The sequence below is a fragment of the Colletotrichum spaethianum genome (genome assembly GCF_022836535.1).
Source record: "Colletotrichum spaethianum MAFF 239500 DNA, contig12, whole genome shotgun sequence".
NCBI lineage: Eukaryota > Fungi > Ascomycota > Sordariomycetes > Glomerellales > Glomerellaceae > Colletotrichum > Colletotrichum spaethianum.
The window spans coordinates 1,072,498-1,098,341 of NW_026054782.1; the positions used below are offsets into that span (position 1 = coordinate 1,072,498).

A 25,844-nucleotide genomic window follows, 5' to 3' on the forward strand; every position below is an offset into this window, starting at 1 on the left:
ACAAACGTTTGGTCCATAGCCTGAGCTTCATTAAACCAAGTCTCAGCGGTAAATGTCCCATCCATGCTACTCTAACCAGGCAACCTCGGGGAAATGACTCGAATCATCAAGCAGAAGGCTTGTATAGCCTGCACAGAATCAAAACGACGATGCGATAAGGGAATCCCATCGTGTGGCCGCTGCGATGACAGGGACGTGGACTGCCAATACCCTGTTATGAAGAGGCGCCGGCATCCTCAGCCTCAACGGCCGTACCCTGATGCTCCCATACAACAGGCTGACCTTGCCGCGTTGACGGACACCATGACGTTTGATGCCGCAAGTCTCGCAGCCGGCATCTGGAGCATGCCCTGGGCGAGCCTGGACTTCTCGCCGGGCCTCCAACCCGCCTCGGGCTTCACGGCGTCACAGCTCACACCCGCAAGAAACCCGCCGCAACCCTCCACCCAAACCCAGGACCCGCAACACACCGCAAACCCAGCCGCAACGTCTCTCACCGAGAGCAAGTGGTTCCTAGCCCCCTCGACATGGCGTATCGATCACTGGCCCGCACCGGCCCAGGACAGCTACCCGATCGCCGTGATGGCCAACTTCAACCGCGGCCTGCAGGCCTGGGTTAAACGGTGGGTGATGGAGGGCCATAACCCCTTCATTCACCGCAGCCTATACGCCGAGGGTGGTCACTTCCCCCCCTGCATCCAGGACGCCTTCACCACCGCGTCGGCGTACTACCACAAGACGACCCAGAACGAGGGATTCATCTACCGAGTCCTCGACGAGCGCGTGGCGGCTCTCGTGGCCAGCCAGCCCGAGAACGCCGGCAGCTCGCTCTCAGCCCCAATTCTCGAGACGAGGGACCACCTGGCTCGCGTCCACGCGCTGTACGTATACACCATCATCCGCCTATACGACGGCTCCATAAGCCAACGTGCCGCGGCCGAGGACCTCTTTCCCACCCTGGACCTCTGGAGCAGACAACTCTGGGAGTCCGCCCTCCTGGACATCAACACCCTCTCGCGGAGCTGGCTGCCCGGCCCCTCCAAGTACTGTCCGAGCAACTCTAGTCTTTCAGCCTCCCGAGAAGTGACATGTTCGACTGCCGCCGCGACAGAGACCAGCGGTGCTCAGGACACGCACCAGAATGCTTTCGAAAGAGACCACTTGACCTGGACCCTCTGGGTCCTCTCCGAATCCATCCGCCGCACCTGGATCATCGTCTCCTGCACCATCGGCGTCTACAATGCCCTCAAAGGCCGCTGGGGCGAATGCGCCGGCGGTGCCCAGTTCACCGCCCGCGCCGGTCTGTGGGACGCGAAATCGGCCCCCCGGTGGGCGGCCATACGCCGAGAGGACGTCGCCCGGCGGGGCGGCGATGCTGGTCCCGACGGCGACGGGGAGCAGGACTTTTTCATACCGTCGATGCACAGCGAAGGGCTGTTTCGGAGTGCGGCGGCGGCGGAGGTGGACGAGTTTGCGAGGCATCTGTTCACGTGTATCTGGGGGCTTGACCGGGTTGAGGACTGGGCTCTGAAGACATCTTCAAAGGGCAAGGTTGACCTGGAATATTGACGAGACGAGGTCGCCCATGCGAATGGAGGTCAGGGGAGGCGGAGCCTTGTGCTTTGTGGGTTGTATACAACCTCGGTGGCTTTCTCGTTACAATGCATTGAACGTAGTCTTGTCCCTCTCAACTACGACCACATGCATCGGCCTCTATCCTTGGCCGCAGGTTTTCCATGTGAGAACTATGTCGAGGCAGTTCTGTTTGGCTAGGACTGGGCTTCGAAGCACTTGTGGCGCTAGAGACATAGGGGCCTTGGACGGAATATCGCTAAATACTATATTAACAACGTAAATACCGGTACCCTGTAGACGTGGAGGCGAGGCAGCAGCGCATGACGCACGAAAAAACAGCTTCCATTTATTTGCAAGGCATGATCATTACCGTCAACGCCCGTCGAGGCAGGACCAAAACTTTCGACATCTAGGCCTTTTACGATCCCCGCACTATCCCTAATCAAATTGCGTTTTGAGACACCGAGCACACGGCTTCCTACTCCTCATCCTCTTCAGCCTCGGCCTCCTCCTCGTCGGCTTCCTCGGCCTCCTCCTCGGCCTCTTCTGCTTCTTCCTCGGCGACCTCGGGCGATTCTGTGCCGTTGACCTTCTTGACCTCTGCCACCTCGGGCGCTGTGCCGCCCTGCTTCTCGAGCTGCAGCCACTCGTCCCACTCGGGGAAAAGCTCCTCGTCTTCTACTGGGGCACCGACCATCTTGGCAACGCGGCCCTTCTTGTTCTTCTCAAGGTTCTCCTTCCATTCCTTGACGACGTCTGCCGTCAGACTAGGCTTGTATGTTTGCGAGAACAAAACGGCCTCGGCTAAACGACCGGTCTTGGTAAGGCTCTCGACACAGCCTGCGACGTCACCCAACAGCCACTTGCAGCTGAATGCAACGTTGTGGGCGCCGGCTTCCTGCGCTTGCTCGGCGAGTTTTGAGAGGCCGCTGCGATCCGACGTGGAAGAGTAAAGAAGGAGCAGAGAGCCAAGATCCTTTGCGTTTGTGAAGCACTCTTGTGCCACGGCCACTTGCCATCCGGCAAGGGCAGCGTCACCAACAGTCTTCCACTTGTGCTCGACGTCTGCCTCTCTGGCCAGGCTAAGGGCGGTGTCCAACTGGCCTAGGCTAAGAGCCAACTCGAACTTGTGCTCAGGGTCAGTGGCGACCTCCAGCGCCAACTCCTTGTGGCCTTGGCCCTCCAAGAAGCGCGCGATCTTGTTGAGCTGGTCTGCGGGAATCGTGGGCAGAAGCTCTTGCGCAGTCTCCATATCATCGCGGAGGACTAGGGTCTGGTACTCGAGGACGGGCAGGGACAGAGCAAAAGAGGTAACACCAACATCCTTGTCAGCCAGGTAGATCCTTGAGTCGCGCTGGATGTAGCCCAGGATGTACATGGACTGGTCAAAGTGAGACACGGTGTATGTCTGGTCGCCAACAAGGTAGTTCAACCGGTTTGTGCTGTTAGTGTAGAGGAAGCAGTCGCCAACCCACTCTCCCGTTCGCACGCTGTATTGGTATCAGTGTCGGCCTTTTTGCGGATATTCAAGGGACGTCAAGTACCTCTCGTTGATATCCGTGATGACCTCGAAAGCCGACTCGACACCGTCTTCGTCAACCTGGCCAGTTTGGAGAGCCTCGACGTAGGCATCGCGGGAGAAACGCAGAACGTAGAAGGTATCCTCGCAAGCGAGAGCCACCAACTCGCCGCTGTCAGACCAGTACACCTACGTCATGTTAGCTTCTGAACAGTAGTAAGCACACCAGTGAACATACCTCTCTAGGCTCGACCTCGATACGTCTGACAAGGCCACCGGTCTGCCAGTCAAAGAAGGAAATGCCACCCTGACCCTTGACACCAAGAAGAACGCCGCCAGTCAAGCCCTCGGCTTGGAAACCGACATCAAGACCGCCCGTCTTCTCGACAAAGTTCTTGTAGACCTTGACACTGGTCGCCGACTCCCGAATAGCGAAGTCGTTGGTGTTTTCCTTGGACGCCCAAACAAAGTCAAGAGCAGAACCAAAAGCCTTGTTACGCCACGCCAGGGCTGTGTAGATAATGTACTCGCCATCTCCGCAGACTGCGACAAATCGTCCGTTCGGGTTGTGGACCAAGGTCGAGGGGTACACTTCGCAGGTGCCAAGCTCCTTAACTGGCAAAGAGATGGGCTCGTTGTCCTTGATGGAAGCATCTACGTTGGTTAGTGACAACACGGCAAATCAAAAAAGCCCCGACGTACCTCCACCCTTGATGATGGCGGAAACGACCTCGTTGTGGCGGGCCCAAACGAGCTTTCCTGACGCGTCCATGGACACAGCGGGCTCCTCGCGACCCAGCTTTACGACGACGGCACCGTCGTCGAAACCGACAGCCACGCCCTGCTTGCCCTTTTGGTAAGAGACACACCATGCGCGCTCCAGGCCATAGTTCAAAGACTGCTCGAACCGGTAGGTGTTGGCGTGCCATATCCTGATCGTGCCGTCTTCGGAACCGGAGATGATGACTGGCAGCTCGGGGTGGTAGCACGCGAATGAGACGTTATTTGTGTGACCCTCAAGAGTGGCAATTAGCGACTTGGTGGTGTAGTCCCAGACCTTGACAGTGCGGTCATCGGATGTCGTCAGGAGGTAGGGCTTGTCGGAATGCGGGTAGTAGTCGACGTGGTTGACACCCTTGGCCTCGTGGGCCTCGAGGGTGAAGTTGGGCGTCGCGGAACCGAGGCTCCAAATCTTGACGGTGCGGTCCAGGGAGGCCGAGGCGAAGGTGTTGGTGTCCTTGGGGTTGATGGCGAGGCCCATAACGTAGTGTCCGTGGCCCTCAAAGACCTGCACGCACTTCCAGCCCTTCTCCCAATCCCACAGCTTAATCGTCATGTCATCGGAGGCGGTCAGCACGAAAGGTTGTGTCGGGTGAATGGCGATGGCGCGGATATAGTCGGGGTGAGCCTCGAACGAGGTGATCTTCTCCGACGTGTTGTAGTTGTAGACGCGGATCTGGAAGTCATCGGAACCGCAAACGATCCAGTTCTTTCTTGCGACGAATCGACCGGCTCGGACAGGGACATCGGTGAGCTCGAAGGTCTTGACGATCTGCTGCGTCTCGTACGACCAGATGTAGACGTGACCGCTGTACAATGTAGTGAGGATCCATGGCTCCTGAGGATGGAAGTCGATACCCTTCACCCGCTCGCTGCGGGCGAACAATTGTCGCTGAATGAACAGGTCAGCTACTGGAGCTATTCAGGAGATGACAGACTGGCAGAAGCTGCGGAGCTGCAGCTTGCAAGGACGCCCAGATAGCTCCCATTCATGCGAATGCGCGAGATATGGGGATTGGAATCGAGATGATGCCTACCTTCACGTCGACCTTCATTGTGACCAGCTATGCGTTATGCCAGCAAGGGAGAAAGTGGAAGGAAAGGCGATGCTGTCCTCGAGAAGCGAAGTGGGGTGTGTTCTTGCGCTGAGTGAAGACGCTTGAGGGGGAAATCATGCGCTTCGGTCCAGTTATTTCGGAGGATGAAGAAAGATTAGAAAGGGCCGCTGGAAGCCGGTCGCGGAGGGAGAGTCGGGGGGCCTCAAGAGGGTGTGTCGTAGGAATTGATGGCTTCCAGAGCTGTTGGCAGTCGCAATTTTGGCCAAGTCGGTATTTCGAGCTTCAACAGATGTGTCCCTACCGCGCGAGGTTCAGGAGCTGATTGGTGCCTGAGTGAGGTGGCTTTTGCCTAAGGCACGGACATATTAGCCACGTTGACTTGCCAGTTACTGTATCTTATCTTATCGAAGCCACATCCACTTTATCAGCCACATTTAGGACGTCTTTCTGCCTTTGTTGTTCGCCAAAATTATCGAGAAGCTGTCATACCTCTCACAATGATCACAGTTTTCAATTAGTAGGGTGGTGAGGCAGAGTAACGGCAATAATCGTGTCATATTGTGTGACAAAACACAACAATTATACCACAGTTGACATTAGATGAAGACGCCCTTTGGCTTGCCTAGCAATGCGGAGCGTCATTTAACATATTGGATTCACTTCCAACATTAACAGACAGTAACAGGTGACGTTTGGTTGTATTAACAAGTAGAAACTTCACATATTCACACTGCACTGATTGTCCAACGAGACAAGGTTTTGATGAAGTATTTGATTTCAAAATTGTTGAAATGCTAAGAACTAATGCCTGTAGCTACTCGCAACTACCCAGTTGGAGTCGAAAATCCCATAGCGCTGAGTAGGCGCCAACCTATGTTCCTAAACGCCATGCCTGTAATCCGTGATATATGCTAACTCCAAAATAACCCCAATGCCGTTAATCGTTACACTCGTCAAAGCTTCGCAGGTAGTCATTCCTCGCTGTCGGCCTGGACTCGGCGAACAACCTCGACAAGCATGGGGTGGATCTTCTCTGAGGGCTGGACACCGCAGATCTTGGTAACAGCATCCTCAGGGCCGTTCTCGGACATTAGCTTGGAAAGCTCCTTGCTCTCATCATCACCCTCGACGTCCTGGAAACGGAAAGCCATCTCAGCGGCGCGGAGCAGGGCAGAGCAGTCCTGGCCCTTCTCAGCGAGCTCAGCGGCAGGACCGATGAAACGCTCCTTGCGGCTCAGCTTGCGGAGTGGGGCACGGCCGACACGCTCGACGGCATCCTCCAAATGGGGGTTGCCGATACGGCGAATGATCTTGGCGGCGTATTCACGCTGGGCCTTCTCGTCAATGCCGTGCTTGGCGATAATCAGGTTGCTAGTCTCCTCTAGGGCCTTGCGGACCTCAGCCATGATAGCCTTATCCTGCAGAGCATCGTAGACGGTGCGCTTGCTGCGGTTGTATCCGTGGTAGGCGGCAGTAGCGTGTCCAGTGTTAACGGTGTACAGCTTACGCTCGATGAAGGGAGCGAGCTCATCAACCCAGTTAATGCCCTCGATGCTGGGGATCTCCTCAAAGGGCGTACGCTCGACAACCCACTCATAGAACTTCTCGAGTGTCACATCCAGGCCGGCGTTGGGGTCCTGGGCAGGAACGATGCGGTCAATGGCAGAGTTGGCATAGCAAGCGCGGTTGTGGTGGTCCTCCAGGCGGTGGGGAGCAGTGTTGCGAGGATCCTTGATGTGCTCAGCAAGGGTGTCGGTGGCGCCAATGGCGTTTTCGCAAGCAATGACAGCAATAGGAGCCAGGTTGTCGGGTCGCTTATCAATACCCTTGGCAATGACGGGGGCGATGAACTTAAGGATGTTCGGACCGACGGAACACGTGACAACGTCAGCGGTGGCAATCTCATCGACCAGCTCAGCCTCTTGGGTTCTTGAGTTGATGGCACGGTAGTTTGTGATGGTGTTCTCGTTGGTGCCCTCAGCGCCGACCTCAATGACACGGTACGAAGGGGTCGCGTTGAGCTTGTCAATCAGAGCGTCGGCGACGTCGGCGAAGACGACTTCGTAGCCGGAGTTGTGGAGGAAGCAAGCGACGAAACCACGACCGATGTTACCGGCGCCGAAGTGGACGGCCTTCTTGTTTTGTTGTTGTGTCGACATATTGGGTGTATATGTATGGTGTGGAGGTGTTTGATGAGGGGTGTTTGAATGTCTGAAAGAGTTGGAGTATAGGGTGGTTTCTTGAAGCCTCGAGAGGATGAGAGTGGTTCAAGTCGATCAAGATCGAATGATGTGAAAAAGTGTTGATTGTGTGAAATGATGACTGGAATCTGATTTGGGAGACGGGGGAAGGGTTAACTTATATTTGCAAGAGTGTCGCCTTCACGAGAAGGGCTACCACGATGTAATAGAGTGCGAGTGTCTCCAGGACGGCACCATGGGATGGCCTTGACGTGTGGAAGGCTCATTTACAGTGGAGCCGTCGGCTGAAAAGGAAGCAAGAGGCCAGTAGAGGGGGGACCCATGCGATACGTCGTCTGTGATGCCAGCGGTACGTACCTCGGTCCACGACCTACGTCAGGGTACGTACCCCTGAAAGTATCCTAATCCCACCCTGAAATCATCGAGTACCCTGAGTACAGGGTACTTCTGGTCAGCCCTCGCACTATGAGGTGTGTCAAGGACTGCCCTGGAGCCATGACATAACGCCGCATCCCCCAAAGCCCTCCCCCCTTTCCCCATCCAGCCATGCCATCATCTCCATTATTTCCAGGCAATGCTGCGAATAGACAAGCCGCTTTTTTGCAGTCCATCCCGTCACCTTGTCCGCAAGGCTCCGCTTCATTGAAACAGCTTCGGCGCTGACTTAGCCTCTCGACCTACGGTCCCTTCGGGCCAACGAGCATGCGGCATTTCGTCAAAGAGGTGTACAGTCCACCTTTCTCCACTGAGGAAGGGGGGTGACATCAGGAAAACACTTGCAAGTTGGTCACAATGGGCGGGGGCATGCAACTCGCGCGAGGGAGGGGTGCAGTTCCTCCATTGCGTTGGGTTGGGATGCCGACTGTGGATGGATGGGGGGATGGGGATTGTGGCACAAGGGAGCCAAGGGGAAGGGCGCAAGACGACAATGGTCAAACAGCTCGCAAGGCTTTACGGATGCTTTGATGGTTCCCTTTATCTATCAGTCTCAATGTCACGAGTCTGTTGGTGGTGTTTGCATTTGACTGCTGCAAAACGGTTGGTGGAGAGTGGTCGAGGAACCATTACCCCATCGCACCGGACATGTCGATAACATGTGAGGGGCAGCCATATCTGCTTTTGCGTCCTCTGACTTTATTATGCTGGCCTCGGTTCTCGTGTGAGACCGATTTGGGTGGTAGGATTTTGTCGATTCTCATATCCGTCAGACATACCTGGCTCCACTAGACCAAAGCAACAGATTACTATGTATGGCCATTCAAAGAGACAGAGAGGTAAGCCCAGAATGGTCACCCGTGGGCTATCATGAGCATGGCATGTGCTGGGGAGGCTTTAGCGATAGGTGTGCCAGAGAAGCTACCACGTAGCGAGCCCTTTGGGTGTCCTAGTGCCTCCCCGCCTTAGCATAACTGTTCTATTGCTTCGAAATAGACCAGCCGAGACAACGATGCCCCACGGCCCATCGCTGCTGTTGCTGCCTGTCCACGGGGTGGCGCTGCCTTTTGTCCAAGGGCATACCGTACGCCCGCTCCGTCTAAGCCCCCCCTCCATTATGGCACTTGGAAGGTGGTGGATGGAGCAGCAGATGGAGAAATGAATGATAGCCATAATGGCGGTTCCGTACAGCCTGAAACCTCGGAGACCTGGACAAATAGCAAACTTGGAGCATGTGATGGTCTCGTTTGGCTGTGGCGAAGTTCTGATGCTCTGTAGCAGAGTGCAATTAAAGGAAAAGAGGAAAATAAAGTCATTCCGCCTGCTGTGCCATAGCACTTTGCCGACGCATCAGTCCAGTGGGCAAATCAGCATCGCTCAGAAGGGCTCCAAGGGGATACCGTGGCTGGCTGGCGAAAGGCATTCCTTTCCTTATCGTGGCATCTGGGATCGCGAATCGCAATCGGGGATCAGCGACCTGTTGCCGATAAAGTCACACTACGACGTGCCAGGGACTGGTGGCTCCGTGGCCTGTTCCTGAATGTCGCTGCGCCGCCTCACGATGAATGGTCGGACAGCCCGCCAGGGGGGGCCGAGGGGGCCGTGGAACGTTGACAATGGCGCCGTGACACATATCGGTGCTGTATTGTTGTACATACAGTACCCAGTACTATGTAAGTGAGTGTTTTGGTGAGTGCCTGAGCAATCGATAAACGGGCCGGCCTGCAACTCGGCGCAGGTAATTTGTACTCAGGAAGTATGCGATGCTACGTCCGACCGACAACCAACCGCAGATTCGGCAGAACAAGTAGACGATGGCCGCAGTCCATCGATCGTTAGGACTAGATATGGAACCGTAGTCGAATCAGAAGAATGCATTCCGTGGCCCCTCCTCGGTGGATTTGACGGCGTGCGCCTCCAGTCTTCCATTCTGCTCGGCCATGCCTTGCCTGCCCCCTGCCCTCGCAGGCTCAGATTCAGCCATGAAACGGGACGGATTACCGTGGATCTTGGTACATAGTAGATAAATTACGGCGGCGGCTATTGTTAGGCTTTGTCTGCTTCGTCTCGACGCCTGGCAGGGGTTCCAGCCACAAACGCAGGGCTACGATTCGTTGAAGTGTCGAGATGGCGCCACCTCGGTATCTGTGGTCGCCGCGCCCAGCCGACGGGGGTGCGCAGTTGCTCGCTTTGTTGACGCCGACGGTGACCAAGGGGGCCAAGTGCGGCGGAGGATCAGAGCGATGCTGACTGGACGCCGCCGGCGATACTCTGGCGTTTCTGCGCTGGTGACTCCAGTCTGACCTGACTGACGGACGGAGCCTGGGAATGGGAACCGCAGTGAGTGGGTTGCGGTTCAGCAGCCACCAGTCACCGATCAGGAGTGCTGCACGGGTGATAAGACGACATGTCGAATGTCACTGTGATTGACTCCAGACTGAAGAATTGGGGGCCTTGCTGGCCAATGCCGAGGCGGGCTGCCTCTCGAGGAAAGAAAAAACCCGCGGCCTCGATTGGTTGGTTCGTTTAGGCCAAGGTTGATTATGCAGAACCAAGGAGCAATGAAGGATGGGCATGGACAAACAGAATGCGGGACAGCAAAGGACGACACGACCAGGCTCCCTATTTTGCGTCTTCTGTTTGGGGCCCTGTTCGCCGATGAACGCCTGCAGGAAGGGTGCAACCTTCCCCCAGTCCCCTTCCCCTCCGCCGACAAGTCAAGGCAGGGAGGGACAAAGACACAGCCAAGTGAGATTCTGCCCTCGTTCCCGAACGCGAGGCTCGATTTGGCCAGAGGTTGGTACTGATTTGCGGATGAGTGGCTGGGCTGCATATGCCTCAGCTGTGGTCTCGCGGAATGGGGGTTTCTGTTGCCGCCTCGCCCTTCCATCTGTGCAATGTGCGTGTCCCCTCGTCTTGGCTTCATCTTCTCACCTCCCAGTGTGTTTTCTTCTTCTTTCCTCATTCTTTTTGCCCCGCGCGGCGAATGGGTGATTCACCGATGATTCCAGTGGAAACTGCTATGAGTTCATAGAATGTGCCACCAAACTGGATCCGATTGCGTGGGAAACGGCCCTACCGCGTGGAATGACAGTTCACGATGATGTCTTACGGTTGTGGCTGGTTTACACGAGACCGGCGGAAACTAGGACTCTAGGAAATGACATCTGGAAGATGCTGGAACTTGTACTTCTCCACGCTCTGCAGGGCGGGCAGTACCTCCACCTAACCTAACGCTGTGTTTCTTCAGTGGGGAAGAACATGCCCCAAAGAAAACGGCACCATTGTCCGTTTCTTCCCAATTCCATCCATGGCGCAATTACACGTGTACTATGTACTATGATGAAGTTCAATGTGGGAAAGGCAGACGGACGACATTGGGCCCGTATGGAGTGCCTTCCCATAAAGTGGAGGTACAATCGACGAGTAATCGACGACTGTTGGGGGCAGCGACGCCTCGAACGGTCTCTCGCCTTGTGCCTTCCGAATCGCGAGTTGCCCCTCCTTTCTTCCGTCGTACCTTCCCCATCCCTGCCATCCTTTGTCATCCGTTTGCCCGCTCCTTCCATCGTCGCCCTCCCACTATGTACGATACCCCCCTTTGCGAGCCGTCACAGCCCCCCCCTTTGTCTTCCAGCTCCTGCCCTTTTCGCCCTTCCACCGTGCATTCAAACGGTGGGTACACCCTTCTTTCCATCCACGGGACGGCTTCTCCGTCTCTTCTCAAGGAAACCATGGCACATTCGTAGCTTCCGTTTACAGTTCCTATCATTGTTGCGGCAGGTCTGGCCCGAATTGCCCCGCTTGTGCGCGGTCCCTTCCTCCGTCCAGTACCGCCGTCCATTGACATTTTCCACCCATCCACGGCATGTTTCGGCCACAACCATCGTCTACTTGGCAGCATCTCACAGTCTTCGCCATACCCTGGAAGTATCACCTAAGATTCGATACTAGCTTGATGATATCCCTACCTGTTGTAAGCCCGATAACGCCGTCTCACCTCTCACTGCATCGATTCTTTCCGGCTGGGTGTCCCCATCCGCTGCTGTGTATCGTGTCAGCGGGAAGCCGATATTGGCACCAACGCCTGCAACTTTTTCCTCGCTTGTACTTCGATGCCGTACCCGCGACTTGACGTACACTTGGCTGTCATCGTTACAGACTTTTGACTTCCCGATGGGATCAGCCACCGAGTAGCACTACACCTTACTGGCCCTTCGGTGATTCACGTACCTAGTACGCAGTACAGTTTACCAACGGAGCCATCGGGACCAGGCTGGGGGGTTCATTACTATCCTTACCGATTTGAGACTCGAAGCATATTTGATGGTTCTGGCTTGTACAAGCGGGTAAGGAGCCACGGCTTGGTGTCCCTTACCAGCAACGGCACCATTAGCAACATCATCACCACCGCTACTCTCGATACCGACCCATCCCCATCATGTGTAAGATTTCCAGCTTGGGCTTGAAGACTGCCCTGGCTTGACCTCCGCAAATGAAGGACGCTGTGGCTGCTGGTATTACATGCCTTGCTTCATTCCCGTGCGGCTGTTGTTGCGCTTGGGCTTGGGCTATTGGATGCAACACTAAAGCCAATGCCGAAGCACGCCTGCACGAAGACTGCCACTTCAACATGGCGGCTCTAGTCGCCCGTCAGACCAGCCATTGAAATGAGGGCACCAGAGCCTGGAAACCCAATAGCACGGACGCCTAGGCACATGGCTACACACCGTCGTCATCGCAACCCGACGGCTGATGTTGTGTCGGGTGCAGTCTACCAACAAACTACACACGAATCGCCAACCCCCAACACGCACCACGACGAGAGGTCATAGAGCTCGGAGTCTTGTCACAGAGTGTGTCGGCCCCTGGCTCTTCCCGCCCGATGGCCTCCAATGTCATCGGTCATCGATCGTTACCGTCATTGCCATGATGGGCAGTCCCCGCGCCGATCAGAGTTGGGGTTTACCGCCTCAGACAAATACCCTCATCGGCCACGGAGCACTGCAGCTCGGACACCCGTCTGAAGACGCTCCCTACAACGTACCTTTGTTGGACTGCATTCTGCATTGTCCTGCACTGCAGGCGCGCCTGCCAACGACCGAGTCAAGGGATGGCAGTGTAACGATGCAAAATGCGCAGGCATTTGAACGGACAAAATGACGTCGCGATACTAGGAGCAAGTCTCCTAGCCCGTCAACACGAGGTGCTACCATACGACGATACTTTAACGCGTCCAAAGCTCGGCTAGCCTTCAAGATGACACGTCCAAGCCCTTACGTTACAGCTTACAAGAGACGTGATCCCGTCATCGCGTACCACGCCAGCCGTGAGTCGGGCCACAACAGTCTGGGCTAGTGCTTTCCTATGGGATAAGCCGCTCGTCCGTCACAATGGGAATCAGCATAGCCATCCGAGAGCAACTCGGAAAACTGTCTTGCAGTGCTTGACATTGTCCGGCCGGACGCCTGGTGCCAAAACCCTTGCTCTTATGAACGACGCAAGCAGTAAACACCGCAATAAATCCAGTGGCTTATCGGGCGGCGACGGGGCGGCATCCCAGCAATTTTGCATTCACACGTAAAGAGGCATCTTGGAAACCGCCACCCAATGGACGACTGTCCCTGACTCCGCCGCAACGGAGTTCCCAAAAAATGGTCTCCACGAGAAACCGACTCCTGCAGACACTTTTCTGCGATCTGATTGCACCAAAGAGTCAGGACCAGGCAGAGGACTCGAGCACACTCAGCACAGCGCAGATTCAGTCAACCCCCGTCCTTCGACCCTTTGTCTTGGCATGCGTCATCGCTGCTCCTTTTTCATGCACGCACACCCACCCAGCCCTGTCGAGCCCCGCGAACCCTTCTTCCTGATGGATGTGATCGTGCGACGTGAGTGGCCAACGCCTTCGCCCGCTGTTCTGCACCAGGAAATCCTAGGCACCAAGGGTCCTCTTAGCTTCCTCCGTGTCGCAGGTACTTACGATAACAAGCCCTCAGGGTGTGGTTTTAGATCACTGGCCCTGGTCCTTGCTCGTCTGTTGCAGCTTGCATTTTCACGCTCACGATCCGCCAACTTGAGGTTTGGCCAGAAACTTAATGGAGCCCGTCATTTCACGACGTCGTTTGCTTGCGGCAGATGGGGCCTCGAGCTTTAGTCAAATCAACTTCTACCATATAGCACGTCATTGCATGCTCTTAGCAAGCAAGGTGATGGGCCATCGTGAGTCCCAAGTTTCGGAGTGCCGGGAACACCTTCAGGGTTAACAGCCGAAATCTGACGACATTTCGCAGACGCCGACCACAAGCATGCAACCAAGTTGCAAAGGTATCTCACTCGGAATTTTCCCACGGCTGCTAATCCCTCCGAGAGATGGATATTAGGATCGATCATCGAGCCGCAACCAAGATGTTCAGGAGAGACTGCCTCTCTCGACCCAGTTCCCGTCGTTGCATGTGCCACATCTCTCGGCTACAGCGTCTATCCCACAACATAAACGTTGGTCATAGCAATGCTTGAGTCGTTGCCTGATAGTGGGTAACCCCAGATGATCCCAAAGATGGAGATAGATCAGCAGAGCGTCGTGCTCGACGTCTACGTTGGGCTCCATGTGAGATTCTGGCAGCCGTCGAGGTCAAGCGATCCGCGGGTTGGGACTGGTGTGGGCTACGCGCCTGCCGCGGTCATGGTGGGTAGTTCCAAAGGTTGGACACATGCCTCTCAATCGCTGTCGTCCACCCGCATCACCATCATCATTGGCTAGAGACCAGGTCGGCCATGGATGGATGCTGGGTGATGAGGTCTCATGTTCGTCTGCATGGCCATGGAGTCCGTATCCTCTTGATACTTGGTATACTGTCCATGGAGTTCTTGCCACTTCTCATCAGGCTTCCATTCCGTTCGTTCGTCTCATTTACCGCCGTCGTGCCGTTTGAGCTGCCGAAGGTTGCGGGCATCGACGTTTATCCGACATTCTCACCTGGGACCAGGTTTTTGAAAGCAACCGTACACTGCAAGGTTCGCAAGGACGGGCCGATGCCAGAAATGCCTCTTTTCGGGCAGCAGGAAACCCTGCGCTAAAGGAATCATCGGCGTACAAATCGCTCATAGCCCTCTCGATTGCTATCGTCGGCGGCCTCGCTCGCCTTTCCGCCGACGGAAGGTCATACCGTACTTTGCTTACCACCCAGATGGACAAAACTGACTCGATGGCCCCTCTCATTCCTACCCCATGGGCGGCAGCTGTTTGGCAGATATTTGGGACGTTGGTTCTCCATGGGGTCGGCCATGCACCCGAACTAAATTGGACAGGAATGGTCGCCCGGGCTGCGCCGCGTCACTATCCACGAGTGGGGCCGACTTTCTCCGATCGATACAAAGGAGGTCGGCTCTTGTTCCTCACTTGACCCATTTAGCTGCCTCCCACAGTACCGCATTCAGCTGCTTATCGACGTGAATTTAATTGTCCTCGGTCGGCGTAGTGGCATTTGAAAGTGGTGGCATTTGAAACATGGACCTTCCGAGGTCACAAATACAGCATCAACTCTGGCAAGCTCGTGGTCTCGACCGATGACTCCACGATCAAGGTGCATGTCACTCCTCCTGTGAGCTCTCAACTTGGGAGATTCTTCCTCTAGGCGACTGCCTTTCCCCACCGGCTACTCACGCAAGGATTTGGCCGCGTCGTGCGCGCTTTTCTCCTGTCCCCAGCAAAACAGAGGAACCCCTCGGCGCCAACTTGGCCTTTGTAACCCCGCATAACGGACAAACGACCGCCGGCCATCGGCGGGCGGCTAGGCGGCACAGTATGACCCCCTTGGCGGCACGGCATTCGCGGGTCCCACGGTGGTTAACCAGGAGGCGGGGACGAAGACAAACAGTCCGGGGTTTGGCACAGTACGGCTTACGTCCTCTGCAACCTCGTCAATCCAAGCCACTGGCTGCAGGTGCAGTTTGCTTGTTGTTTGCCTGGACACCTTTTCGCTTGAGGTTTTGTCATTATCGATTCGGGACTCGGGCCATGGTCAGTGGCTAGTTGCCAACTGGCGCATGTTCTTGTCGATCACTTCAGTCAAAGGATCACCAGACGAGTGAGCAGATTGGACTTGCCGTGGCCGAAACGCAAACGCGGCCCATTCCTCCGGCTGAGCGCGGTCGCTAGTGAGAGCAATGCACCGGGATACGTCTACGGCCCGCCGTTTTGGCAAATACGAGGGCACGTATGAAGTCGAGTGAAGCATACCTAGGCTCCATCTCCACCGCGGCGCCTGTGGGAGCGCCAATGGTGCTCCCCCAGACCACCCAGCGGAGCACGGTCTTGGGGGAAATACTACGTATCTGCAAGGACGTGAACGATTGTTATGAAGTGAACGATAAAATACGTGCGATGGACAGCGCATTTTTGGGGGGAGATTTTTTTCTTCTTTCGAGAGACGCCCTTTCGTGGAGAAGCAAGCGTGGACCTAGGTGGCCCTACTGCAGCAAATATGGATCCTCAGATTGTAGCAACTAGAGAAACCCCAGCGTCCGAGCATCACACACGCCCATCGGGTGTAGATGCTTTTGACTGCGGAAGCTTTGGCAGCGACGTGAGAACGAGGCTTCATGCGCTCCGTGCCATCTTGTGTACAGCATACAAACCGCCGATCGGCTTAGATGGGGCAAGATGGGTCTTCACACCTCCGTACATCCCCTTGGAGACGGAGGCGTACGAGGGGCACCTCGTTGGAGGAGGACAAGAAGAGGCGCGAGGCCCTGGCGATCGATCAATCTGCTTCATCGTGATTCTTATCGCCACTCAGCGGCGGTGGCCTCCGGCCATCCGTGCTGAGGATGTTCCCTGACGATCCCGTGGGACCGCCGGGGGGTTCGGCGGGCTCGTCCGGCTGCGGACGAGTCCTGACGAACTGGTTGCGACATGCCACGTCTCGCGGTCTCCCGAGCCGGCCACCATCCCATGCCCATCCCTTCTCATCTCCATGCTACGGCATTATCGTTCCAAGTAACACCCTTTAAGTCGCAAGGTTGCGGGCGATTTAAGTAAGATCCCTCGCGCTACGAACACGTTGGAACTCGAAAGGTCCAGTATTCTGGTGACAAGCGGCTCTCTGGGTCAAGTGTTAGGCTCCACCTCGGCCCTCGAAGGGTTTCTTGGCCTCCCAGCGTGATCGTCTGTCATTGTGCCACTTAAGTAGGTATCCCTAGTCTTCTTGGAGTCCCAGCAAGTCGAGATCGTCTTCGCCTACCTCCAGAAAAGTCGCCTTGTGTGTCAAGCGATCATTCTACTAACAGCACACCTAGACCTGTTTTCTGTCAGCCCACTTGTTCCGAGGTTCATAGGGCTGTCCTTTCCGGCCGTGTACCTTTGTCGGCCGTGGTTCTTTGAAGTTGCCCTATAGGGGTATATCCCCTTCGATCCAGATCATAACGCTTCACTCAAGGCGGCCAACCTAACTTTGCCTTGTACTTGGTCGATTCGTTCACCAGGAAGCATATAAATGGTAAGATGGTTGGGCTGATGGTTGATGGGGAAAATCCGAAAAGTTGGTTGTATCCGTTGGTTGTTCTGAGTGAAGTGCTACCTGATAACCTCATCACGATGCCACATTAGATGTAGGAACTTGTTGACTTGCTGGATAAACAGTACACCAAGCGACCTTTTGTAGCGAAGAGCCCTGTGTATGTGTACTTTGTGAGTGGCTGCCACAATGGGATCGATTTTTGCGCTATCATGGGCTTCTTCCATCACCATGGAGCTCACCTGAACCCGCCCGAATGGCTTTGTGGTTTTAGGGGATAGGTACGTCGGAATAACTATCATAGACTCTTTTTGTCGGGAAGTCTGACAGGTTTTCAACCAAAGGAGCTTCACTATTAGCGTATACTGGAAAGCATAGCTTTCCAGTAATGCTAATGTGTTGTCAAATCTTAGTCTTTTCCCGCGAAAATTGCGCATTGTCAATGCTTGTACGCTCTAGATCGTTCCTTGACGTTAACAAGGCCTATCCGGCCTGCTAAGAGATATCATACAAGTAATACCGGGACTCTAAAGTCCAGGCTCTATGGCATGGAGTTGTCATCATCCTACTCGAGCCCTCTTTGCGTTACTGAATGACCGATCTCGTGCTTCAAGGGTAGCAGTGTTAAACAACATGGTTGAGGTCTCTGGAGCAAGGTGAACGAGGTAGGAGTGTTCAGTAGTTAATCAAGATCCTCTTGATTGAAAGGAAGCGATTTCATCATTAGAGGTGCCCTGGCAAACGTTAAAAGAGGCATTGACGAGTTTATCAATAGAGGAGTAAATAAACCCATACGTCTCAGGAAAAAGTACCAGGCACCCATTTCGACGAAAACCGAGTGCTTGATGACTCCTCTGTTTTCAACAAACGAGCAGTTACCCCAGATTCTCTAGGCAGGAACTGACTCTGACCATGCCGTGTCAGGGTGAAAAGGGGAGGAAGCCTTGATGAGGTCTGTCCGCGGGATTTTCTGGCTCGACTTGCCTTCCAATGTCCGGATCCTTCGCATATAATAGTCCACTCATCCTTTGATATACATGGAGCCTATCTTGTAACCATTAGCTGTATGGACTTAGGTTGAATTCCTACTCCGTCCAGCAAGTCAAGAGGCCATGTTCTTTGTGGAACCAGGCTGCTCGTACTCTGATCTCGCCCACCCGCAAGATGGAGTAATTGTCTTCTCGTTCTGGATATCCTTGTCCAGCTCATATTGCATCAACAGCAGTAGCCAATAGATGAAGGACTTGGGTACTTGACTAGAGATTGAAATTTTCAATTTGATCAGATGACGGGGCAACGCAGCTCTAGTGGTTTCGTGCTGTATTCACGCAAATTAGCCTAGTCAGAGTTATGGGTAGGGGTGAGTTGGCTTATGAAGGTCAAAGGTAACTGCTCGCCTCATTAGTGTTGAAATGAAGCAGACTATCCCGCGATAGGCCATGGTAAGTAACCGCCTAATGGCTGCCAAGAGGTCATTGCAAGCTGTAGAATATATGGCGTTTTCATCACAGTCTGTGAGGTAACCGGGAACGTGGTCAGAGAATGTAACGAGTTGAAGCACATACAGAGTCGGTTGAGTCGTAGAATACATGAAGTGCTTCACAACTAGAGCCATGCAAGAGGTAGTAGATATCGAAATGATTACTATCCATCTCCGGTCGGCGTGCTGGGCTGCACATCAACTACCCATCTTAGATTAATACCGACGACAATAGCATACGAGTTTGTTGGTTACGTACGGCCACCCGGCCAGGGCAGGTAACGGCGACCTCTCGACTCCGAGTCCTTGCAGGTGCGAACCACTGCACTGTGCCGGACTACAATGGATCTTAAGAGTGAAGCCGCTTGCAAGGTGCATGGGATGTGTTTGATGCATCCATGGGTCCTGTGGCTGGGAGTCAAGCAGACTCGATTAGTATAATCGACGATAGACTACGGACATGAAACGAATTCATCATTTGGTAGCCAAGCCAGAAGCCGCGCCTGGATTCAGGATCGGAACGCATTGTCTCACGCATAGATGCCACAGCCGGGCAACGGCCTCACAACCAGTCATCGCACCCAAAGATGGATAAAAGTCTTTATTTAATTCTGACTGCTGGCTTCATTTGTAACGTGGATGTGTGTCTCTGCACCCTCTCTTTCCAATTTTCGAAACTACCAAACAACAACGCAGCGCACATTAGTCATTACAAGTTGGAGTACTTCTTGAAGGCGCCAATCAGGCCACCGGTGGAGACGTCGTGTCCCTCGCCGTTGCCGGCCTCGTCGAGCTCCCTAGAGAATTGGTTAGCATGCGGCCTCGTGTCAACAGAAACGACATCAACACGTACTTGAGAATCTTCTTGGCAAGGACCTTGCCGAGCTCAACACCCCACTGGTCAAAGGCATTGATGTCCCAGATGGCGGCCTCGGTGAAGGTGAGGTGCTCGTAGTAGACAATCAGGGCACCCAGCTCGGCGGGGCCAATGTGGCCGCCGACCAGGATGCTGGTGGTAGGGCGGTTGCCCAGGAAGATCTTGTGGGGGACGAGCTCCTCGGGGGCGCCCTCGGCGCGGACCTCGTCGGCGGTCTTGCCGACCATCAGAGCCTCGGCCTGAGCAAAGTAGTTGGAGGCCAGCATCTTCTGGTGGACGCCGTCGCCAATGGGGTTGTGGCTCTTGGCGGCCAGGATGAAGTCGGCGGGGATGAGCTTGGTGCCCTGGTGGACGAGCTGGAAGAAGGAGTGCTGGGCGTTCGTGCAGGGCTCGCCAAAGAGGATGGGGCCTGTGCTGCCGCGTTAGTATCTCTTCCACACGTTGTATCCGCTTGGTCCGCTTACCGGTGGTGTACTTTGCGGGGGTTCCGTCAGAGGTGATGCTCTTGCCGTTGGACTCCATGGACAGCTGCTGGAGGTAGGCAGGGAAGCGGTGGAGGTACTGGTCGAAGCTGTTTGACAGGTCAGCACACGCCGCCGACGTCTGGGACGAAAGGCCACTTACGGAGCAACCAGGTGAGTCTGGGCCTGGAAGAAGTCAGAGTACCACACGCTGAGGAGACCACCGAGGACGGGAATGTTCTCCTTCAGGGGGGTCTCGCGGAAGTGTTTGTCCATCTCGTGAGCGCCGGCGAGGAACTTGTGGAAGTTGTCGAAGCCAACGTAGATGGCGACGCTGAGGCCGATGGCGCTCCAGACGGAGTAGCGGCCGCCGACCCAGCTCTCGAAGCCGAACATGTTCTTGGCGTCGATGCCGAACTTGGTGACCTCTTCCTCGTTGGTGGACAGGGCGACAAAGTGCTTGGCGATCTCGCCCTTGCCGTCCGTCTTCTCGAGGAACCACGACTTGGCCGTGTTGGCGTTGGTGGTGGTCTCAGCGGTGGTGAAGGTCTTGGAGGCGATGAGGAAGAGGGTGGTCTCGGGATCCGAGTTGGCGAGGGCCTCGGCCATGTGGGTGCCGTCAATGTTGGAGACGAAGTGCAGGGTCTGGTCCTTGGCACCGTAGTGCTTGAGGGCCTCGGTGACCATGACGGGGCCGCTGCGCGGTGTTAGGACGGGCAACGGGGGGTCGGGGTGGATTACGGGAGCGGGGGAGGGGGTACTCACAGGTCGGAACCTCCGATGCCGACGTTGATGATGGTGGTGAGCTTCTTGCCGGTGAAGCCCTTCCACTCGCCAGAGCGGACCTGCTCGGAGAACTCCTTCATGTGGTTGAGGACGTCGCGGACGCCGCCCTTGTTGGACATGACGTCGACGCCGTCGACCTTCATCTCCCAGTCGCCGACGTTGCGGAGAGCAGCGTGGTAGACGGCGCGCTTCTCGGTGAAGTTGATCTTCTCGCCGGCGAACATGGCGTCGCGCTTCTTCTCGACGCCGGCCTGCTCGGCGAGCTTGACGAGGAGGTTGAGGGTCTCATCGGTCAAAAAGTTCTTGGAGAAGTCGAAGAGGATGTCGGTGCCCGAGGCCGCGTTCTTGAAGGTGCGGGAGAACTTGGCGAAGCGGTCCGTGTCGTTGGCGAAAGCCTCCTTGAGGACAAAGTTCTTGCCGACATTGTCACGGTGAGCCTGGAGCTCGGCCCACGCGGGAAGGCTGGAGGCTTGAGGCATTTTGGGCGGTCGGAAGGGGTTCGGTTGTTGTTGGGGAGGGTCGCGGTCTTTGGAGGACGGATCGAGGTCAGCTCAACGGTTCTCTCGGAGTGATTGTAGGTGGTAAAGATGGGCTAATATCGACGTCGATGATGCTCTCGGAGCTGAATTGGCCAACAACAGACCAGAGGGGATGGAAAAGAGGTGGGTGGGGAAATAAAAGATGTATGCAGCGTGTGTTGTCGTCGTGGACAGACTATGACGGCGGGAGCAGGTGCGAGAACAAGAGGTCGTGGTGGTTCTGACGGGAACAAGTGGGATGGATGAGAGCGGCGTCCAGAGCTCCAAGGCAGCCAATCACGGCGCTCGGCCGGAGGTGGCATGTCTGGCGTGGAGGGGTAATTGCGTCCAAAAAACACACCTCGCCGCAGCTGGAACGCGGGGCACGCACCCGGTAGCGGCAGCCACGCAGAGGTGACGGGGGGACGACACGGACGGGACGGGAGGGGGAGGAAGAAAAAAAAAAAGCACTGACCTGGGATGACACTGAGCTCTACTAGACTTAGTGTCGGGAGGGTGCTCAGTAAGGACAGCTGCAGAGCAGAGTCAGATGTGACAAGGTGGGAGGTGAGGTGAGAGTGTAAGGTGAAATTGAGGTGACGGGAGAGAGATGGGGGTATCAATGTGAGTTGATTGGAGGAAGCAAGAAGAAGAAGAAGAAGAAGAAGAAGAGGAGGAGGACTCGGAGAGAAGCGCCGGAATGACGTGGGAGGGCGGTGCTTTAGAAGAAAAAAGAGAGTACCCGACGATACTTTACCTTTTGGCTGACTGAGTGAGGTGACGGGTGACTGAGGTGGGCTGGAATTGGGCCCGCCTCTCTGTGTTGAGTGGTTGACCGACCGAATGATTGAGTGATGTTCGAGTCCGACGCCATGGAGCTCGTCCAAGTTTCTCCGTCATCGTCCCCTCCACGCCCGCCCGTCCGCCCGCCCGCCCCCGTTCCTGTGCCTGGAACAGCCCCGAAGCAGAAGAGCTTACCTAATGACACACGATGCGATGGGAGTTACCATCTTCAGTCTCACCACCAGGTTTCTCTCTCATAATCCCTCATGGCCTCGCGTCTCGTAAGGGCGAAAAAAAACAAAGGCGAATTGCGACCGACCATCGTGACATTTCCGTCCTGCCTCCGCGGCCCCGCCTTGTTTTCTCATCACAAATTGCTGCTACCATCTTCTCCCGTCATCCACAAACTCAAAGTGCCCCGTGCTACACCACATCGTACAAGCTATTCCAAGCTGTGTTTACCCGGCCGTCCCACTTCCCACCTCTTGCCAAACGAATGCCCCGCCCCGGCTTGTCCCAAATCGCCGTAACGACGCCCACTTCGCTCCATTTCCCTCCCAGCGCTTCCACGTCTCGGACATGGATGCGCTGGCCGCGCGCGGGAGGGAAGCTCTTCCCATTATCCCCTATCGCCCTGTCCCCCCAAGCCACAGCCGTGCCAATTGCCTGCGTCTTCTCCTTATCTGCTATATCCGACGGCTGGTTCAACCAAAGCTCCTCTACGTGGTGCGGCTTACATGCGCCCCCCATCCCCCCACCCACATTGCGATCTGTCCGTCCTCGAGGACGGCTCGATTTTTTATTTTTTATTTGGCCCCTCTTCGCGCTGCATCGTGAGTTTGGGTCGGGGTAATTCGACGCGGAGCGGTCGTCGGCTTTGCGTAATTGCCGGCGTTGATGCAAATCGGTCTTGCACGTTCGAGCCATGCCGTGCTCTTCAGTTCTGCTGCAAGCGTTGCCGATAGCAACAGTTCTCCCGGCCGTTGCTCGCTCGCAGACATCAGCATGACGTACTGTGCTCTTCCGTAGCATCGTGCATCGACGCCGGCAACTCAATAGAGGGGGCACGAAGCGGTCACTCCGACCCGGTGGACCCCCGCGCTTAGTCAATCCCGCCCCAGCCTGCCCCGGCAGATCCGATGTCCGATGTCACACACGTCCCGGTCCGAATCCGTCACCATGCCAGACACCACGGCCCACCCGAGGGTCTCGTGTAACTGTAGTGTATACTGATTGCACCCGTCACCATCACCGCCTGTTGAAAGTACGAGTCACACCACGTCTCGACCGAATGCCCCATAAATGATGCTTGGCTGGTTCGTCTGCCTGTCTGCTCAATGATCTGTGCCTATCTACATTTCCTTTTCCCCAAAGGCGTCATCATGCCCGTCCCAGAACGCCGTACAAAGACGAAGACGCAAAGCTGTTTGTTTGCGCGCGTGTGTGCGCGCCAAGAGCGAGTCCAAGATCCGTGTCGAGTCGCTTTGCTGTAACCTCAAGGTAAACCCTGATGTACCAAGTCCACCGCCCACCCCTTTACGCAATGCCATGCCTCGCTCTCCAAGAGGGGTCAGCCTACCACGCCGACTCAGCTGCACTACTCGACCCACTTCATCGGTCCTGGATGCTGCCCACAAAGGAAGGGTCCTTGACACTGCCGCCGGCGTCGCCCAGTCCCGCAATCGGGCGGTTGTAAGAGAAGCCCTGGAACTGGTTCTGCATCGTCTGCGACAGCATCGGGCCCTCCACGTACGAGTCCTGGGGCGCTTCTGACGTAAACTCGGGGTCGAAGTTGGCCGTGTCGAGGGCGTCCACCTGAAAGAACAAGCACGTTAACAAAAATCCTTCCACCAGCATGGGTCCATGGGTATTTCTATATAAAAAAAGACCAAAAAAAAAAAAGACAGTTGTTTTTTACTCACCACATTGGGCTTGAACGCAGGCTCGTACTTGCGCTGCAAGAGTTTGCGCCAGTCGATGGCATGGAAGAAGGGATGCGCCTTGATCTCGGCTGATCCGTTGGCACCGAGACGCTCCTTAGGGTCGCGGTTGAGCAATTTTGTCAGGAGGTCCTTGGCCGCCGGCGGAACGACGTCGTGGCCGGGGAAGTGGAGGGGCTCCGAGAGAATCTTGCGGTACATTTCGTTCGTGTTCTCGTCGTAGAAGGGCGGCAGACCCGTCAGCATCTCGTACAAAAGGACACCCAGTGTCCACCAGTCCACCGTCTTGTTGTATCCCTGGCCCATGAGCAGCTCGGGCGCAAGATACTCGGGAGTGCCGCAGAACGTGTTAGTTCTGTCCTCGTCCTTCATGTCAAGCTTGCAGAGACCGAAATCGCACAAGGCAATATGGCCCTGGTAGTCGAGGAGGATGTTCTCGGGCTTGAGATCTCGGTAAATGACATTGAAGCCGTGGAGGCACTCGAGGGCGCACAGAAGCTCAGCTGTGTAGAATCGAGAGCGGTTAACGTCGAATCTTTGCTCCTTCTGCAGGTGGTGGAACAGCTCGCCTCCGTTGACGAAGGCCAATACAAAGTAAAGCTTCTCAGGGGACTGGAAGGTGAATTTGAGGGGCACGATGAAGGGATTGTTAATTTGCGCCAATACTGAGCGCTCGGCGAGGGTGTGGGCGACTTCGGAACGGGAGATGATGTGCGCCTTGCGGATCGTCTTGAGCGCATAGATTCGGTTCGTGTCCTTCTTGCGCACCTGCATGACCTTGCCGAAGCTGCCCTTGCCGACGACCTTGAGCAGCTCAAAGTCCTCGATCTTGAGCTTGCCCGCACGGTTCTCAACGTACTCGACGCCGATCTTGACCTTTCCGGTGCCGTACTGCACATCCACCCACTCGACTCCGCTGTGGCCGAGGGAACGCTCGCGACTGGCAAATTCCGCGGCGGCCTTCTCACGATCCTTCTTGTTCGCCTTGGGATCCTCGACAAACTGGTGCTTCTCCTCGAAACGGGGGTTGATACGGGCCACACCGAGGAAGATGTCCTGGCTGCGGCCAGATCCAGGAGGAGCCATGGGGTTGCGCATGTACAGGTGAATGACGAGCTCCGTCACGCGAGACACATCGAACTTGTATTGGGTGTTTCCTCCGGCCCAGAGGGGGTTCTCGGGCGTTCCTTCGACCGAGTTGACAAAGACCTGCATCTTGTCGAAGTCCAGCAGGGCGTAGGGCATATACTTGCCGGAAATACGGCCATGGTTGGTGGGAATGCCGGTGAAGCCACCACCAGAAGTCTGTGGGCGGGCGGCGCCGTTGATGAAGGAGCCGACAGCTCCTCGTTGTGAGGAAGAGGGGCGGACGGAGCCGGCGACGTTAAGGGCGCTGCCAGAGGACAGCGAACCTTGGTGTGATGATGCAAAGGCTTGTCTGTGTTGTTCGGGGAGGGAGAAGCCCTGGCCCTCGTGGAGGGTGACGACGAGGATGCCGGGCTTCGGGGGGTTGACGACTGGTGCTTGCGCCATGGCCTCCGAAGCAGCTGCAACTGTCAGTATGGAATGCATCGCGCCTTCTCGACGCAGGACAGGGGGGCAGGAGGTTCGGGATCCAATTCAGGGACGGGCTCTCGTACCGATAGTGCCCTCGTTTGTGGGCGTTGCCGAGCCTGAGATGTTGGGCTGGGCCTTGTCGCTGCTGTCGGTGATGGTCGACGTGGACGGCGAGCGGGAGAAGGTGTTGGCCAAGGGACCCAGATGGGTCTCCTTGAGCTTCTTCGTCAGCTTCCACGACATGTTGGAAGGCGTTGGGCCGAATGCGCGGGCGGAGCGAATCAGCGGTGGGAGGGAATATGTGGTCGGGCTAAAAGACGAAGAGTCGGGGGGTGAGATGACGACGGTACGGTGTC

General features: G+C 55.8%; 6 protein-coding genes across 6 annotated transcripts; 2 read left to right on the forward strand and 4 right to left on the reverse strand.

Annotated features, from left to right (window-relative positions):
- Positions 1-303: 303 nt before the first annotated feature.
- ColSpa_05631 (transcription factor gsfR2) lies at positions 304-1,569 on the forward strand (the record flags this gene model as incomplete). The annotated part of the gene is made up of 1 exon (XM_049271843.1): positions 304-1,569. The coding sequence occupies one exon, from the start codon at positions 304-306 to the stop codon at positions 1,567-1,569; it is 1,266 nt and encodes a 421-aa protein (XP_049127800.1).
- A 484-nt stretch (positions 1,570-2,053) lies between these two features.
- ColSpa_05632 (coatomer subunit beta') lies at positions 2,054-4,929 on the reverse strand (the record flags this gene model as incomplete). The annotated part of the gene is made up of 5 exons (XM_049271844.1): positions 2,054-3,065; positions 3,120-3,283; positions 3,333-3,748; positions 3,797-4,766; positions 4,912-4,929. 5 exons carry the CDS (start codon positions 4,927-4,929, stop codon positions 2,054-2,056), a joined length of 2,580 nt encoding a protein of 859 aa, XP_049127801.1.
- Positions 4,930-5,903: 974 nt separating this feature from the next.
- On the reverse strand, positions 5,904-7,091 carry ColSpa_05633 (mannitol-1-phosphate 5-dehydrogenase; the record flags this gene model as incomplete). The annotated part of the gene is made up of 1 exon (XM_049271845.1): positions 5,904-7,091. The coding sequence occupies one exon, from the start codon at positions 7,089-7,091 to the stop codon at positions 5,904-5,906; it is 1,188 nt and encodes a 395-aa protein (XP_049127802.1).
- A 7,036-nt stretch (positions 7,092-14,127) lies between these two features.
- On the forward strand, positions 14,128-14,331 carry ColSpa_05634 (uncharacterized protein; the record flags this gene model as incomplete). The annotated part of the gene is made up of 1 exon (XM_049271846.1): positions 14,128-14,331. The coding sequence occupies one exon, from the start codon at positions 14,128-14,130 to the stop codon at positions 14,329-14,331; it is 204 nt and encodes a 67-aa protein (XP_049127803.1).
- A 4,944-nt stretch (positions 14,332-19,275) lies between these two features.
- Positions 19,276-21,169, reverse strand: ColSpa_05635 (glucose-6-phosphate isomerase; the record flags this gene model as incomplete). Its single annotated transcript, XM_049271847.1, has 5 exons — positions 19,276-19,363; positions 19,420-19,852; positions 19,908-20,014; positions 20,068-20,601; positions 20,670-21,169. The coding sequence occupies 5 exons, from the start codon at positions 21,167-21,169 to the stop codon at positions 19,276-19,278; spliced, it is 1,662 nt and encodes a 553-aa protein (XP_049127804.1).
- Positions 21,170-23,602: 2,433 nt separating this feature from the next.
- On the reverse strand, positions 23,603-25,731 carry ColSpa_05636 (serine/threonine-protein kinase hal4; the record flags this gene model as incomplete). The annotated part of the gene is made up of 3 exons (XM_049271848.1): positions 23,603-23,806; positions 24,973-25,484; positions 25,572-25,731. 3 exons carry the CDS (start codon positions 25,729-25,731, stop codon positions 23,603-23,605), a joined length of 876 nt encoding a protein of 291 aa, XP_049127805.1.
- Positions 25,732-25,844: the final 113 nt, after the last annotated feature.